The sequence below is a fragment of the Lutra lutra genome, chromosome 8 (genome assembly GCF_902655055.1).
Source record: "Lutra lutra chromosome 8, mLutLut1.2, whole genome shotgun sequence".
Classification (NCBI taxonomy): Eukaryota; Metazoa; Chordata; class Mammalia; order Carnivora; family Mustelidae; genus Lutra; species Lutra lutra.
Genome location: NC_062285.1, coordinates 27,371,130 through 27,389,520, shown reverse-complemented (window position 1 = coordinate 27,389,520; position 18,391 = coordinate 27,371,130). Strand labels below are relative to the sequence as shown.

The following is an 18,391-nucleotide window of genomic DNA, read 5'->3' as shown; positions in this document are numbered from 1 at the left end:
CATTTAGGATTTGGCTCTTCAAGACTACCCTGTGCTTCTCACAAAGGTTCGAGAATGTATATTTGGAATTGAGGGGTGTTGAGGAAAGCAGTGAGTGATTTGCCTCTAGTGGAGGTCAGCACCCACACGAGCCCAGAGTGGGTGCTGCCTCAAATTCCGCCCTCTGTGCCCCTCCACTGCCTCTCCCTGGTGCTGACCCCAGGGGTCAGTACTGTGGAAGTGTACTTCCCGTTCTTACACCAATGGCGTGGTTCGTGTGTTTGATCCCCTCATTCTCGTTTGCTCCCCTGACTGTGCCTTGAACAACCTTGCACATTGTGAGATGGCTTCCTCGGTCTCGTAGCATCACAGGACATTCAGGAATAATGAATGCAATCCCTTTAACACGTGTTTCTGATGGACACAGATGTTTTGAAGCAGCAGTGTTAAAGGGGCTGAGTCATAATGCAGATTACTATAATTTATTTCTAAGAAATATGTATGTCTGGGATTCTTGACCCAGTTTTCATTATAGCCCTAAGGGTGTCACCTGCTCCCTCAATCATTACTATAATGTCATGTAATCACATTAAGTATAATATATGTATATTATTAAGTATTGAGTGAACAATTAGAAATTTTATTGAGTATTTTTTTGCTGTTTCTAATGAGAAAGAGAGTTCACATTCTGGCCCCAATAGTCTACTCCTCTCTCATGTCTAATATATAACTTACCAAATAAGTGAGGCCTTGCTCTGGAACCTTGAAAATATCAACAGCTAGGGGCACCTGGGTAGCTGTGATGGGTAGGGGTCTGACTCTTAATTTTGGGTTAGGTCAAGATCTCAGGGTCATGAGATGAAGCCCTGAGAGCTTAAGATTCTCTCTTTCTCTCTCCCTCTGTCTCTCTACTCACACACTCTTTTTCTCTCTCTCCCTCTGTTTCTCCGCTCACACACTCTTTCTCTCTCTCTCTCTCTCTCTCTCGGAAAAAAAAAAAAATATATATATATATATATATTTTTTTTTTCCTCAACAGCTATCCTATAGCTTTTTTTTTTTAAGATTTTATTTTTTATTTACTTATTTGACAGAGAGAGAATGAGATCACAAGTAGGCAGAGAGGCAGGCAGAGAGAGAGGGGAAGCAGGCTCCCCGCGGAGCAGAGAGCCCGATGTGGGGCTGGATCCCAGGACCCTGGGATCATGACCTGAGCCGAAGGGAGGGGCTTTAACCCACTGAGCCACCCAGGTGCCCCTATCCTATAGATTTTTAAGTGAAAAACTACTCTTATTAAGTAGCTAAATATCTTCATTAAACATGTAAGACCTTCTATTAACTGAAAGTGAGTACCACCATTATTGAAGTCTGATTTCTTTCTGAAAATTAGATTATTGGTACAAGTGATCTAACAGAACAGAAATTCACCCTTTCTTTCCATGGTGTATTCAGAGATGACTTGCCATATGACAAATATGACTCAGGGCTGTAAGAAGTTTGCCTGACAAGTGGTACCTAAATTCTACCCAAATTTCCCACCTAGCTCTGAATTCCAGTTCCTTTTTTTTTTTTTTTTTTGCCTTAGTGAGTTCTACACCTCCAATGTGGGGCTTGAACTGACACCAAGATCAAGATCAAGAGTCACTTGCTCCACTAACTGAGCTAGCCAGGCGCCCCTCCTGCTCCTTTGGATTCCTACCCTAGGAAATGGGAGCTGACCAAGGGTTCAGGGTGGAGAAAGATGGCTTCTATCATACATTATTTAGCAATAAGAATAAGTAAAAAATAAGAATAAAATAAATATATGTGATCTATAATAAAATATATGTCTATATATAATAGGTTATATATATTATGTAGACATATAGATAATGCATAATATATAAAGTATATATTTTTATTTCATTCTCTTAGTTAATATTTATTTTTTAGGGTATACCACAATATCCCCCATCAGCATGGCTGCCTATCAGTGGACCAATCAAGATGTATTTCCATTTGAGAATAGATTATAGGGCAGTGAACTAGAGTTGTCTATGTGCTAAGTTCTTTGCAACAGCAGGTACTTATTGAAATTGAGCTCATTAATAAAATTTCCTTTCATATTCATGTATTGTTCCTGCTTGTTCTGACTCATTAGGTTTCACGTATAAATTATAGTCAAATCCTAAAGACAGAAATCCTTGTCCTAGTTTAGCTGTTTTTGTTCACAAATGTCATTTCTGATTCCAACAAACCGAAGTGTATTTTTACTGAGACAAAAAGTGGGATCAAACTGAAATTTTGATTCTAAAAGTCTTGTTTCAGTATCGCACAAAAGGCAATCTTACATAACCTTGAAAAAGTAATTTTATTCTGAAATATACACAATTGGTTTTTTTTTTGAAAGATACTGTGTTTACTAGGGCATATGTTTACATATATGAGTCCTAGGAGGAAAGTTTGATGTTATTTCTTGGTAAAGATCCCTTGAAAGTGCGGGCATCTTCAGCTCCTTTCTTTGGTTGATAGTTGTGTGGCTTTTTACCCTCCTTAGGCCGCTGTGTCAACTCTTCAAGAAATGGCGCCAGGAACAACATTCAAGCCGGTCATTGGTGATTCATCTGTGGATCCCAAAAAGTAATTTGCTGTGTATCTCTGTTTTCATACTCTGCAGTAGAATTTTAATTAATGGGAAAACTAGTTCACGTTAGGGAACCCAGAGTGACCCAAATCTCCTTATCCTGATAGAAATCCTCTGCCCCCATGGGACGGGAGTCAGAGTTTGCATGGAACGTGGAGCTTCAGAGGCGTGTGTTGCTGAGGAAGGCCACAGGGCACAGTGTGTCACTGAACCCAACTACAGAGCCCCCCACTGCTTCCATATCGAAGCATTTTCATCAACGCAGTCTCCTCTTTCTTTTGATACAATTCTCTTAGCTGTTTCTCCTCTACCCCATTCTACTCAACAGGGTCAAGAGGCTAGTGTTCTGCTGTGGCAAACATTTCTATGCCCTGCTGAAGCAAAGAGAATCCTTAGAGGCCAAGAAGCATGACTTTGCCATCATCCGAGTAGAGGAACTCTGCCCTTTCCCACTGGATTCGTTACAGCAAGAGATGAGCAAATACAAACACGTTAAAGGTACAGCATTATTCTTGGTGGGGTTCTTTGGGTTTTAGATACCTGAAACCTATTCCAACATCTCATGTGGAAAGGAATTCTGGGGCAGTGAGAGTCCTTAAAGGATTGAATCTTTTGGAATTTGGAAATAAGGGGAAAAAAAAATACTGCTAGAACCAAAGTTTCCTTGTCTTTTATGATGTCCCTTTCAGTAACCCACCCCCTCTCTCACTTTAAGATGGGTCGTTTCTTGACAGGTTGGAGGTAATCAGTGCTATACTATTGCTTAGGATAAATTGATGTAACTGTAAAAGGCAAGCCTTTACAACAAATGGGGCTTCAGTAATTAGACATCTGTATGTACTGGGTACAGACATTAACTCAGGATCACAGATCTAAATGTAAAACATAAAACTCTAAAACTTCTAGGAGAAAATCTCCATGACCTTTGGCTAGGCAAAAGATCTGAACGAAACAATGGGATCACAAATAACTACATAAAATGATGCTTGATGGGGTGCCTGGGTGGCTCAGGGGGTTAAAGCCTCTGCCTTCGGCTCAGGTCATGATCCCAGGATCCTGGGATCGAGCTCCGCACCGGGCTCTCTGCTCCGTGGGGAGCCTGCTTCCTCCTCTCTCTCTCTGCCTGCCTCTCTTCCTACTTCTGATCTCTGCCAAATAAATAAATAAAATCTTTAAAAAAAAATGATGCTTGACATCATTAGTGATAAGGGAAATGCAAATGAAACCCAAACGAGATACAGCTGCACCCCTGTCAGAATAGCTAAAATGAAAACAAAACAGTAAATTGGCAATATCGAGAGCTGATGAGGAATGGAAAGTGGTACAGCCACTCTGGAAAATAGTTAGTTCCAACACACAGTTGCCAGTCTACTCTGAGGTATTTGCCCAAGAAAAATGACAGTGTGTTCACAGAAAAATGTCTACCACAGCTTCATTCATAATTGTCCCAAACTGGAAACCACCAGGATGTCCTTGAACCTATGGATAAATAAACAAGGATATAAGGTACATCCTTGCAATATCATACTACTCAACAATAAAAGAGAGTGAACTATGGCTTTGGAATTTTGCTAGTTCAAGGGAGCCAGAACCAAAGCCTCCATATCGTATAATTCCATTTATCTGATGTTCTGGAAAAGGCAAAACCATAGGGAGAAGAGAACCTCAGTGGTTGCCAGAGGCTGGTGCCATAGGAGGAGTTGCCTTCAAAGGGCAGGATGAGGAAATTTTGGGAGTTGATAGAATTGTTCTGTATCATGAGTGAGGTGCTTGATACGTGACTATCATTTACCAAAAAACAAAACAAACAAAAAACAAACCACACCATGCCATATTGGAAAGGCATATATTGACTTGAAGAAAGCTAGCTATACATACATACACACTGTATATGTACATATGCATATGTATATGGCTAAAAGGTATCTGTGTATGTACATATGCACTGTGTGTATACACACACACACACTATATATATATGTATATATATACACTATATATATACACTATATATATATACATATATATATAGTGTGTGTGTGTGTGTGTGTGTGTGTGTGTAATGTAGGTTTACCTGGAGTATTGAAATGAACTTTCTTCTGCTATAGATTTTATTTGGAGTCAGGAGGAGCCTCAGAACATGGGACCATGGTGCTTTGTTTCTCCAAGGTTTGAAAAGCAGCTGGCCTGCAAGGTAATAGCTTTCCCTTTTACAGTGTTTTGTGTATGTGTGTTATTTCTTCTGGAGTGCCAGTAAATGGGTTTATCCCCCATTAGCCATCCAATTCTTTTAAAGAGAAACTAAACTAGGGGCGCCTGGGTGGCTCAGAGGGTTAAAGCCTCTGCCTTCGGCTCAGATCATGATCCCAGGGTCCTGGGATCGAGCCCCACATCGGGCTCTCTGCTCAGCAGGGAGCCTGCTTTCTCTCTCTCTCTCTCTGCCTGCCTCTCTGCCTGCTTGTGATCTCTGTCAAATAAATAAATAAAATCTTAAAAAAAAAAAAAGAAACTAAACTATAAAACCTAACTTAGACTATTTTTTTTGGAATGAAATGCTGAATGTTTATCAAGATATATATGTGTATGTGCTAGTATGATGTAAGAAAAAGTGATTATACTTAAATATATAAAGTATATAAGTATATAAAGTATACTTAAGTATATAAAAAGTGATTATACTTAAAGTAAAAGCCCTTACCTGTCAGCTACCTTTCCCACTAGTCTTGTCCTAAAGGTCACAATCCAGGCCCGGGGGGAGCAGGATGATGAGTGGGCTTCTATTACAGTAATGGAGAAGAGATGCTCACTAATGCTTGTTCTAGGCTCTTCCACATAGCTGGGGTCCATCAAAGGCCAAGTTCTTACTGCTTAGGCTGTCGGGAGGGAAGAACAATGAGAAGAGCAAATGGGCTTCTGTTTCTCTTCCTATTCTGCTTCAATTAGAACTCACTTCACACATTTGTTACTAGTTTGTGGGGTCAAATCATTGTCATTGTTCTAATCTAGGAAACTCTACTGCTAAAACCAACTAATAGTTACTGAAGAATAGGAAAAATTCAAGAATTGATCTCCCCGATGGTGCCTGGGATTTAGTTTTTAGTTGTGACCTGTATCTCCTTCCAGTCTATTCTAGGTGACCCATTATTTTTCCAAAAAAGGTGATTTGTGGTTAAACAAGCTAAGAGAAATGCATGCCCTGCCTTGGGAGAATAAAGCCGGGCTCTGATCAGGTCAGCAGGTCATTTTATTTCTTTTCTGCTCTCATCATAGCTCCGTCTTGTGAGTCGACCCCCTTTGCCAGTCCCTGCTGTAGGAATTGGCACCCTTCACCTGCAGCAGCATGAAGATGTCCTCACCAAGACCTTTGCTTGATGGTGTCCTTTGAAACAGTGTTACTTCCTTTTAAGAAATAAGCATGAAAAGAAAAGCCGGCTCCTTTGCTCTCTTCTTCCATTAGGCAACATGAAAAGTCTGTGTTCCTCTAAGACGTTGGGATTGATGAGGAACATTTAATTGGAATACACAGAGTAACCAAGGGAATTATCCATCAATCCATGAACCTGATGAGTCACCTTAATCCTTGAAGGTACAACAGTGTTCTGTTTTGAGTGAGTTGTAGAACCAGTGCCTTACCCAGACTTTTTCAGACCATGTTTTCTAATTAACTATATATGCCCAAGAAAGTCTCTTTAATTTGAATTTACAGAATTTACCTGCAGATCACCTGGACATGACTTCTCAATTTGCTTGGTGTGTATCACTTTCATTAATTTTACCATTCTTTATTCAGAGTCCTGTGACTACCAGTATTTTCATTTTATGTGATCTCAGGGGCTGCTTTCCAGCCGCGGTGAGAAATGTTTCACCAAATGCTGGAGCAAAGCTATGCTAGTCCTTATGGATGTTCTTCAGAAGAGCTGTTTTCACCCACTGACCTTAAATATCCATCCCATTACAAAGGACTCGGGATGTATCATCTTTTTGCACAGTATTATTAAGGAGTTTTAGCGACATTGAAATTGTTTGTCATCATATCTTTTTTCACCCTAAATTCTTATTGCAGTGATATCTTAATATTTTTTATTGACTTTTGGTGTCTGATACGGGGATTTCAGCTCCTGGTTAGTCAGTCTTGCTGCTAAAAGGGTATGATGAAGTGATGTTCATTTGTGGTGTTTAAGGAGCATTTTAACTTTAACACTGAAAACTTCCAAGCACCAAGTTCTTAGGGGTTTACGGAGATCACCAGCCCATTGCATTACCTCTTAAACTTCATGGAAGCTTAACTACAGAGCAGCAAGCTGTGTAGCTTAATGTCACTTGGTGCTTCAGGGGCTCTGCCATCTTCCATTCTGGTGCTATGACAGTTTTTCTTCTAAATAATGGAGGAAGTGCTGGGGCACTGGAATGGCCTCTCCCTTTTTTGGCGACTGGTAAAGTCTTTCACAATCAACATGTTGTTTGGGCCACAGGAGTAGATTTGCAGTTCACATCTTCAGTGTATGCATTAGTGTGTTGATTTAATGTTTCTGTAATATTCACAGCCCTTTTATTCCTATGCATCTTAATGCTTCCTTCCTGTGTCAAGCCTTATAAATCATGTAACTCGGTGCCACGCATGTAAATCGGTATAATTACAAAGTCTATCTAATGAAAACGGTTATCAGTGTTGTATACTGAACTAGAAAAACATGAAAGGCCTGTCATTGTTTTCAGATCTTGGTTTCTTGAGTTAAAAATTCCAAAGTTGAAGCACAAAATGAGATGGAAAACTAGGGTTCTTTTTTTTGTTTTGTTTTTTAGAAGTTTAGATTTCTTCTAATTTCTCTGGTATCTTATTATGTCTTCACCACCATGAGCCATGAAATTGTCTTCTAAAAAAAAAATGTGTCTTCTGTATCTTAACCTTCTTACTCTCAATCACTGTTGCAACACGGGTCAGCGTTTTTAATTACGTTGTAGGAAAGGACCAAATCAAATACTCCCATAATAAAGTATGGGATAAAAATATCATAGCAAAATTAATAAAAAACCTTTATTGTATTCCTCTGGGAAATTTGATAATGTGATATTTGTATCCCAATTATATCTACGTTAATTTCATATTCAATGAAGAATAGAGCTCAAATTGTGTATTCATTGAAGAGAAGTATTAACAACCGTGAAAAAAATGTTGATTTTGTCTAAAGTGACATATTCTTAGTAAAATAAAATTTTCTTCTTTAAGAACAATTTGCTCCATTTTTGTATATGCATATTATTTAGAAAATATTCTTAAGCATAACTTCTTTTAGCCTGACTGTATTACTTCTGAAGTTTTTTTTTTAATTCCTTGACTGACAATAGAAATAGTGTCCATTTTACAAAAGCGAGGAAATGCAGTTTAAAGAAATTAGGGGTTCCACAGGAGGGAAGTTACAGATGAGAATCAAGACTTGAATCTTGAGGTTCCAAAAGCTTCACCTCCATTTCCCTTGGATATACTTGGATATTTGCTTTTCACCTTCAGCTTCTAAGTTTCATGTTAAAACCATCACATTTGGGGGAAATTTGGACAAAATGTTTTTAAATCCTCAATATTTACAACCTACTATTAATTCAAATAAACAACTCCTAAATTACTCAGTGGGAGTAGTAACTCATCGTCATGTTTGTTTTTAAATCTGATAAAACAGTCTAAAGCAGACTGTTATTTCCCCATTGCCATTTGCAAAATCAGTTAATCTTAGAAAACTTTTAATAAAAGTATGTTCCTTTAGTGTTATTTCCCTGTGTCTTCTCTGAGTCATGTGGAGAATCAACTATAATTGAACAAAAGTGAGAAATGACCCTCTAAGAGTAGGATAGTATTTCCCCAGTAGTTTATTGGACACTTACTGCATATATGGTGTTGTTCGGGACATTAGAAATACATGAGAGTAAAATGGAAAATAGGTTGCTATTTGTCCTCAGTGGACTAACTATCTATTTGAGATAATGCATTTTACACATAGATATGTTCTTGTTGAGTGTGCTAAAACAGTGTGGGAGGTCAAGGTAGAGTGATACTGCTGATAGATGTAGATTAATTGGCATATTGTAGTCACATGAGGACAAGTCCTGGGTAGCATGTAGTAGAAAGACTGAAGAATGTTGGAAGGATAATTCACAACAGTTATCTAACATGTCAGAGCTTATTCCCAGGTTCTTTTACTTGAAACATGGAGCTGTCCGAGAAAGAGGAAGTAAAGAGAAGTGGAGGCAACTCTTCTTCTGTCAATTAAGCTTTCATTTTAGTGCATCTTTATTGAAAGGATATTATATGTGTGACATTAGCTCCCGGTGTAGGGCCCAAACTGTGTGCAAGCCAACCATTTGCCAGTCACCATAGATGATACAAAAATTACGTTTCTGCCATCTAGAAGTTTATGGATAGTAGGAGAGCTTAGAGAAGTATAAAAATGACTAGTACAGAGTAGAGTGAGACAAGAATGAAGTCATAGGATGGGAAGTTATAACTCTGGCAAACTGTTTTCCCAAAGTGGCTAGAGCAGTATTTTGCTTCACCTGCCCTTCCTGAATCTTGCCACAACTTCACCTAGAGGTATAGTCTGTTTTCCTTCTCTCTTGAGATTGAACAGGCATTTGTGGCTGCCTCTACCAATATAATGCACTGAAAGTGATGCTGGGTCATTAACAAGAACATTCCCTTGGTACCCAGTGGCCATGTTTTAGAGGAAGCCCAGGCAAAATGAAGGAGCCCTGTGGAGACGTTGAAGCTGACAGGCAGCCACAAATGCTGGGCTTGTGAGTGAGAGAGCACTCTGCTCATTCAAGTCTCCAGTCTTGGAGATGTCCCAGATGACCCCAAGTGGAGCAGAGTTTTGTGCATGCCCAGCCTACGTGTGTGTGTGTGTGTGTGTGTGTGTGTTTTCAACGATAAACAATGCCTCACACCAGGTAAAGTGGTCAGGACAGATTTTAATCAGCAGTATATTATTGCAGTAGAAAAGAGTCCAGCATGAACTGAACTCAACTTTGATTTGTACAGAGGGGACTGGAAATCTAAAGAAAAAACGACAGAACAAGGAGCAGGTGGGTGGGGCTCAAGAGTCAGGAAGTGAAAAAATGACAAAAAGCTTGAAGGAAGAGGGATTTGTCCGTGTGACACCAATCTGGGTTTGTTAATTGGTGCTTATGAAAGTTAGGCTCCTACCTTCCACAGAGGCTAGAAGACAGAATTAGTATCTTCAGGTGTTGGAACAAAGGGTAAATTCTTCCGGCAGTTTTGAGTTTTCACAGGCAGATTCTTTGAGGGAGGGCTAGGGTCACTTTCGGGACAGAGCTGTTAATCTCTGCTTAAGTCTTTATAGGACCGGGTAAAGCTTAGTGAAGAAAGGGCTCACAGAAGCCTGGCTGGAGTTTGGTCAAGGAGAAAATCAACTTTTCTCTGTCTCTCTCAAACACACATGAATCATTGGTTTCCTTCTTGGATGCAGATGAAGTCTTAGGACAGATCACTGGATTTGGTGTTTATGGGTCATTAGTGAACTTTGAAATAGCTTGTTTCATTAGAAGTTAGAGCAGAAGTTACAGTAGGGGTTTAAAATTGACTTAGGAGAATACATTTGAGGGCCTTCTGTGTGTCAGTCTCATCTCTAATTTTCACACCTGTAGTACTTGTCTATTATCCTTATCTTACTGATGTACCTCAGAAAGGTTAATTGCCCAAAGCCATTCAGAAGAAAAGATTAAAATGCAGGCTGATTTCTTTTTTCTTTTCTTTCTTTCTTTCTTTTTTTTTTAAATTAACATACAATGTATTATTTGCTTCAGGGGTACAGGTTGCAGGCTGATTTCTTTTTTTTTTTTTTTAAAGATTTTATTTATTTATTTGACAGAGAGATCACAAGCAGGCAGAGAGGCAGGCAGAGAGAGAGGAGGAAGCAGGCTCCCTGCTGAGCAGAGAGCCCGATGCGGGGCTCGATCTCCCAGGACTCTGAGATCATGACCTGAGCCGAAGGCAGCGGCTTAACCCACTGAGCCACCCAGGCGCCCCTGCAGGCTGATTTCTAAAGACTGATTTCCCTTATGCCACGCTGTCCAAGAAGGGATAAGGGGGGACAAAACGCCCATCTTCGTCTATCAGAGAAGTTGAAGAAGGAGCACACTTAATAGTGGGGAGTTCATAAGCTATTAATTATAGACAGATTATCACAAGATTTTTGACAACTTCCACGAAGTTCCGATAAGGCAGGAGCAAAATAAAAGGGCTGTAAAGGTCACACTCAGGGATGCAACTCTGGCCCGCGACCCTCGGGCGGCCGCTTTGGCCGGGTCCTGGCCTGGGAGGCCGGGACCGGACTAGGGAGGTCGAGGAAACGGGTATTGCTTGACAGTGAGCTCGGAGAAGAGCTCAGACAGGAGAGAGCCTGGCCGCTGCAATTCTGCCAAGGCTCCTGAACTCCGCTGCGGAGCTGGAGCACGCCCACTGGCGCGCTGGCGGTGACCATGGCAACGCGCGGACGTCCGCCGCGCCGGCTGCCAACTGCCGGGCGCTCGTCGGGGGGCGGGGCTGGGCGGGGCGGGCGCGCGGGTCACGTGGCGCGGGGCGGAGCCTGCGCAGGGCCGGCCAGGAGCGCGTCGGGAGCCGGCTGCGAGACCCGAGCCGTGGGACCCGAGCGAAGCCAGTTCCTAGGCCGCTGTGCCCCGCCGGGCCGCCCCAGCCACCGCCATGGGCAGTGAGTAGCGGCGGCGCAGCACTCGCTGGGCTGCCGGCCTCCACGGGCTGCGGGCGGCGGGGCGGGCGCCCGGCCGGGGTCGCCCAGCCTGGGGGCCGGAGGGAGAGGCGCGGGCCGCGCCGGGCCGCTGCGGAGGGCGCGGGCGGGGGGCCTCCTCCGAGGCTCCTTCGGCGGTGCGGCCTTTCCCGAGCCGCCTGCGGGATCCGGGGCCCGGAGGCCCGGGGTTTGCGCTCGCTAGGTGGCGGGGAGCGGAAGACGGAGAGGGGAAGCCATTGGTTTTGGGGGCGGGGAGTTAGGGAACCGAGCGAAACCCGGACCACTTCTAATTTTTCAGGAGCTTAGGAAGCTCACATTTTTATTTCCAAGTCACCCTTCCTTGGCACGTTAGTGTGATGAATAAAGCTCTCTGATTTGTTGGATTTTTTTTAAAAAAGTGATGCACGGCATGTATTTTAGGGGAGGAAGAAAGTGCGATTGGCAGCATAGCGTTTTCCCTAAAATTTTCATTTCAGTTATTTTCTAGCGTTGACTGAAAACTCACTGTGTGTGAGGTTGTATAAGCCTTAGGGACAAGGCCTTGAATTATGGGGATCTTTGAGGGCTATCTCCTGAACATTCAACGCCCCGTGCATTCACGCATGTACTTACATAGCTGTTGCCGATGTTTGTTGGATGAATGGTTAAGTGCAAACCTGAGCGGTGCATCCACTGGCCAACTAGTGAACATTTAGGAAGGAAATAGAGGAGACCCCTGACCTTGAATTTACATTTTAATCGGTGACATTCTGCAACGCAAGAATAGACAAGTGGCCGACAGAAGCATTGCTTGAACAGGAGCTCTCCAACACCAGTGATGGGACCATGCCAAGAAATCTGGGAGGGTGATTTGGATTGAGCTGGGACGGAAAGAGGGATAAAGGAGTCTAGGAAGTTTCCTGATGTGGTTGATAATTTGTGTTGCATTAGAGAAGAAAGCTTCTATCATTCACATTTTCCAAATAGTCCAAAATGGCACTTGGGCAATGAGTATCTGCCTGTGGGAATTTCTGAGTTCTGTCAAATGTCAGCGACTGCCATCATTTTGAGAAGTTTCATGAGAAGATTATATAGTCAGCTTTTAGCTCACTATGAAAGTGTAATTAGTTAGGTCAGTTTTAAAACAATTTCATGATGTTAGGATACAGACTGCAGTCTCTGTAGGAGATGATGATCATAACTAATACTGCCTTCTTGTGTTTCTGCACATTAAAGACGCTGGCAAAGACTGAGAGAATATCATCTTCATTCTCCAGTTCTTTGGCAGGAATTGACTTAAGCTATGCCAGAATATAGTGTCTATCCTTAAAGTACCTTGGTTTGTCTTACTTTGATATGTTATAAGTTATCTGGAAAAGCAGTACTTTCTCATGAAATGTCATGGTCATTTTCTGGGCTGATTATCATCCATACACAAGTACTTTGAGATCATTATGTGGGAGAGCAACCAAGCAAGGAAGGTTGATGTAAGTGAAATGAAATAGAGATTGTATACTTAAAAACAAAAACAAAACACACAAAACTCTCTATATAGAAGGTGAATCCATAATCTTTCTCACTTATGCATTTCAGGATCTTTAAATCTAAATTAAGTCAGTTCTGCAGTTTCAGCACATTTCCTCTTGCATTTCTCCTCTGATACATCTTATTTTCTTCTATAGTGCATTGTCATGTGGGTAATGTAGTAGACTGCATCCTCTCGCTCTTTCTTTCTTTCTTGATGTAGTGATGCTTATGAGAGTATTCCTTTTCTGTATATATAAAAGGGCTGGATACCAACATGAGGAAGCAGAATCATGGCACAAGGGTATTTGCATTTGCTTCTATGGAGTAAACCCTTAAAACTTTTGGATTCTTTTGTCCCTTAATTATTTCTCTTCCCTGATATATTTGAAATGGAGAGCACTGTGATTACTTTGGAGGTGGGAATGGGATGAATTTTCATTAAAAGTTAGAGGATGTTTGTATTTGTTTCTATAAAAAGGTACATCTCTTTTTAAAAACTTTGTAACAGAGATGTTCTTTTTTTTCTTTTTACAGTCAAATTTTTAGAAGTTATCAAACCTTTCTGTGCAGTTCTACCAGAAATTCAGAAACCTGAAAGGAAAGTAAGTATAACATATTAGTAATATAGAGGGTAGCTAAATGACTTACTCTACTCAACTAGCAAGATTGATTTACTGTCCCCAACCCTTTTCTGGTATATTTGGAGAAATAGAACTGTTCTTCCTTGCAAGAGGTGCAAAGTAAGTAACACTAGTTTAAACCAGTTTAGATGGGTTATCCTCTGTTTTTTAAAAAGGACTGTTCTTTAAGTTGGGACATTTCCAAACCAAGTGTTTCTTTGGCCTATGTGTTAGATAAGATATTCTATCTCTAGGGACCCACTGCACTATGAATGACTCAGTCTGCTGGGTCACTTTTGATGAGACAGTTGTTTTACCTAAATGATTTACAGTTGTGCAAGTATATGCCTCCCATTTCTTGATCAGTCAATACATGGAAAAATCACAGAAATGCATTCAGAAAATAATATGACTGCATCAAATTATTCTTCAATCCTTGTGCACTTTTGGAACTCACGTATTTAAATTCAGTAATACTGTTAGTCCCAAACTGGCCAATTTCCTGACAGTCCTCTTCTGTGCTTTTGATATCTCACAAAACTAACAGAAATAGGTGTGTGAAGCTTTTGTTAAACTTACTGTTTTATTTAGAAGTGTATTTCCTTTTTTTTTTTTTTTTTATGGCTATATGGTTTTAAAAATAGTTGTTTCAGTTACATGTTAGGCATCCCGAGAAGCTCTAGCTTTTCATATTCCATAAGATATTCGTATAATATTATCATGGGCAGTCCCTGCTTCGCACAATGCTGTGTTAACTGAAATACATGCATACTGGATCTGTGTCTTGCTTTTTATCCTTTTTGGTTTTCAGTTAATGTAGTACAGGGTGTTGAGGCCTGCCTGTATTTAATTTACTTAATTCTCGGGAAAGTAAAGAGGGTGTGTTTGAAAAGTTGAGCTGTTTGCTTTAGCTGATACTAACTAGGTGAGAGTATTTTAATAGTAAATAATTGGAGCCTGCCATGATGCAGAATGTTATGCTTTAATGTGGAATTTTGCTTTGTATTTGCTGTTTCTTGGTTTTGATTGATCATTCTTATTTTGTTGTAGATCCAGTTTAGAGAGAAGGTACTATGGACTGCCATAACTCTCTTCATTTTCTTAGTATGTTGTCAGGTATGTAACCAAAATATTAATTAAATGTCTATGCTGTAGTTGATTTGATTTGTAGTTTGATTGGTTATAGTTTGAGAAAATTTATTTTAGTTAAAATAATAGATAAATATAAATAGATTAAGTAGATAAAATAAAGCCTGAAATATTTTGAGCATTGTTATTTTTAATCTGAGTTGATGGTGAAAATGGTTCTCTTGTCCTACTGTGTATTCTTTTTTTTTTTTAATTAGTGGGTTTGAACATTTTTTTTCTTTTTTTCTCTTAGTGTGCAGTTAATGATCTTTACCCATTTTTTTCTTGAGTTTTTTTTGTATAAAGACAGATTTTTATATATAAAAGCATTAAACCTTTGACATATACGTTGCAAATTTTTTTTCTATTTTGTTGGCCTTTAATCATGTTGTAAATAGCATGTATTAATTTAAAAATCTCAAAAAGTCAAATTCTAGAACCCCAGTGATATACTGTATTTATAAATAGATAAAATTCATTGATGCTTTTTATTAGTATTTTGCAGAGATTAAGTTCACAGAATGAGGGTAAAATGTGACCTGTCCCTGTCACAAGATTGTTGAGAGGATTAAACTAGATGCTTTAGGTGCAAGTTTTTTGATGATGGGGCGCCTGGGTGGCTCAGTGGGTTAAAGCCTCTGCCTTTGGCTAAGATCATGATCTCAGGGTCCTGGGGTCAAGCCCTGCATGGGGCTTTCTGCTCAGTAGGGAGCCTGCTTCCTCCTCTCTCTCTGCCTCCCTCTATGCACTCACTACTTGTGATTTTTCTCTCAAAAATCAAATAAATAAATAAAATCTTTAAAAAAAATTTTTAAAAAGAGCTATTGAAAATACATAAAAAAGGGGCGCCTGGGTGGCTCAGTGGGTTGAAGCCTCTGCCTTCAGCTCAGGTCATGATCCCAGGGTCCTGGGATCGAGCCCCGCATTGCATCTCATTGGGCTCTCTGCTCAGCAGGGAGCCTGCTTCCCTTCCTCTCTCTCTGCCTGCCTCTGCCTACTTATGATCTCTGTCTGTTAAATAAATAAATTAAAAAAAAAAATACATAAAAGGAAGTATAAAAAATTATATTAGGAAGGAGTAGAGCAGATTAAGTCCATAGTCTGGGGAAAAGCCAAATGTATTTTTTTTGAAGAGTGAAATAATTTGGTCATCAAGATATTTTACTGCTGTACTTAGTTTAAAATTGTTTTGGGTGCTCAGGGAGAGAGAACCTTTTTTTTTTTTTTAAGATTTTATTTATTTATTTGAGAGAGAGGGAGAGTGAGAAAGCTTGAGTGGAGGGAGGGTCAGAGGAAGAAGTGGACCCCCTGCTAAGCAGGGAGCCCCATGCCAGACTGGGGACTCGATCTGAAACTCTGGGATCATGACCTGAGCCGAAGGCAGTGGCTTAACCAACTGAGCCACCCAGGCGCCTGAGAACTTTTTTTAAATACGGAAAAGTAGAGAGGAAAAAAAGAATAATCATCCATATTTTTACCAGCTACTTTTAACATCTTAGAAATTCCCCTCCCCTCCATAAAAAAATTAGATTTATAAAGGTATAATTTATGTATGGTAAAATACACTTATTTTTTAAGTGTACATTTTGAAGAGTTTTGACAAATGTAGACACCCACATACCTGCTACCTCAGGGGATACAGAACATTCTGTCACTCCAGAAAGTTCTGTGTAATCTCTTAGTCAGTCTCCCAACTCACCCCCAGTGTCAGGCAAGCACTGATCTGCTTTCTGTTCCTATAATTTGATTTGTTTTTTTTTAGAATTTCATCTAAGTGGGATCATGCAGTATCATTCCTTAGCTCTGGCTTTATCATGAGTATTTTGAGATTTGTCCCTGTGTTTGGTAGAGTAGTAATTCATCCTTCTTATTTCTACTAGATGACTGTACAGAATTTGTTCATCTGTTCACTTGCTGTTGGACATTTGGGTTGTTTCCAAGTTTTGTCTATAATAAAGTTGCTGTGACTATTCCTGGGCAAGACTTCCTGTGAATATTTGTTTTCATTTCTCTTGGGTGAATACCTAGGAGTAGAATTGGTGGGTTGCATGGTAATTACATGTTCAGCTTTATAAGAAATTGTCAAACTTTTTTTCTAAGTGATTGCTCCATTTTTTATTTTCATCAGGCAGGTATAGGAGTTCCAGTTTCTCCCCTTCCTTGCCTGCCCTTCCTGTTGTTGAGCATTTTAGTATTAGTCATTCTAATGGGTGTGGTTTTTAATTTGCATTTCCCTAGTAAATGATATTGAGCAATTTTTTCATGTACTTATAGGGCATTTGTTTATCTTCTGTGAAGTGTCTTTTTCCAATCTTTTGCTCATTAAAAATTTTTATTATTATCTCATTGAATTATATGCATTTTTAAAAGATTTTTAAAAATTTGAGAGACAGGGACACCTGGGTGGCTCAGTCAGTTGAGCGTCTGCCTTTGGCTCAGGTCATGATCCCGGGGTCCTGGGGTCGAGTCCCGCATCGGGCTCCTTGCTCTGCTGGGGACCTGCTTCTTCCTCTGCCTGCTGTTCTCCCTACTTGTGCTCTCTCTCGCTCCTCCCAACAAATATTTAAAAAAAAAAAAAAAAAAAATTTGAGAGACAGGGGCACCTGGGTGGCTCGGTGGGTTAAGCCGCTGCCTTCGGCTCAGGTCGTGATCTCAGGTTTCCTGGGATCGAGTCCCGCATCGGGCTCTCTGCTCAGCAGGGAGCCTGCTTCCCTCTCTCTCTCTCTGCCTGCCTCTCTGCCTACTTGTGATCTATCTCTGTCAAATAAATAAATAAAATCTTTAAAAAAAAAAATTTTTGAGAGACAGAGAGTGAGCACTAGCCGGGAGGGCAGGGGGCAGGGGGCTGGTGGAGAGGGAGGAACAGAGGGAGAAGGAGAAGCAGACTCCCTGCTGAGCAGAGAGCCTGATGTGGGGCTCGATCCTAGCACCCTGAGATCATGACCTGAGCTGAAGGTAGATGCTTAACTGAGCCACCCAGGTGCCCCGAATTATATGCCTTTTAAAATATTTTCTGGATACAGGTCCTTTGTCAGGTAAATGTACTATGTTTTCCTAGTATATGGCTTGCCTTTTCATTTTCTAAATATCTTGTGAAGAGCAAAAATCCTTCCTTTGGAAGTTTAGTGACTTTTTTCTTTGATGGTTCATGGTTTTTGTTTTCTTATCTTCTAAGGTTGTGAAGATTTTCTCCTGTATTCTTCTAAATATTTTATAGTCTTGGCTTATATGTTTTGGTCTGTGATCTAGTCCAAGTTAATTTTTGTGTATGGTGTAAGTAAGGTTTGGGTTCATTTTTTTCTGTTTGGATAGCCAGAAAAGGCTCTTCTTTCTCCATTGAGTTACTTTGGCATCTTTGTTGAAAATCAGTTAACTGTATAAGTGTGGATATATTTTGTGCTCTGTTCTTTTCCATTCATGTATATTCCATTGTTATGGTCACGCTGTTTGATTACCGTAGCTTTATATTAAGTCCTGTAATCAGGTCGTAAAAGTCTTTCAACTTTGTTTTTCCTTTTCACAATGGTTTTTGATTATTCTAGGTTTTTCATATTTCTTTTTTTTTTTTTAAAGATTTTTTTAATTTATTTGACAGACCGAGATCACAAGTAGGCAGAGAGGCAGGCAGAGAGAGAGAGGAAGGGAAGCAGGCTCCCTGCTGAGCAGAGAGCCCAACGCGGGGCTCAATCCCAGGACCCTGGGATCATGACCTGAGCCGAAGGCAGCGGCTTTAACCCACTGAGCCACCCAGGCGCCCCAGTTTTTCATATTTCTGTATA

General features: G+C 40.4%; 2 protein-coding genes across 3 annotated transcripts in view; both read left to right on the top strand.

The window, feature by feature from the left end:
* The window catches only part of DHTKD1 (dehydrogenase E1 and transketolase domain containing 1), a 56,059-nt gene extending 48,227 nt beyond the window's left edge, over positions 1-7,832 (top strand). For both annotated transcript variants that reach the window (XM_047741975.1, XM_047741974.1), the window contains 4 exons: positions 2,516-2,598; positions 2,931-3,100; positions 4,711-4,796; positions 5,873-7,832. In XM_047741975.1, the coding sequence (XP_047597931.1) occupies positions 2,516-2,598; positions 2,931-3,100; positions 4,711-4,796; positions 5,873-5,974 (441 nt within the window). In that variant the 3' untranslated portion in view covers positions 5,975-7,832. The remainder of the gene's footprint in view (positions 1-2,515; positions 2,599-2,930; positions 3,101-4,710; positions 4,797-5,872) is intronic.
* Positions 7,833-11,186: 3,354 nt separating this feature from the next.
* Positions 11,187-18,391, top strand: part of SEC61A2 (SEC61 translocon subunit alpha 2) — a 31,216-nt gene continuing 24,011 nt past the window's right edge. Inside the window, exons 1-3 of the mRNA XM_047741976.1 lie at positions 11,187-11,322; positions 13,399-13,466; positions 14,535-14,600. Of these exons, the coding sequence (XP_047597932.1) occupies positions 11,316-11,322; positions 13,399-13,466; positions 14,535-14,600 (141 nt within the window). The 5' untranslated portion in view covers positions 11,187-11,315. The remainder of the gene's footprint in view (positions 11,323-13,398; positions 13,467-14,534; positions 14,601-18,391) is intronic.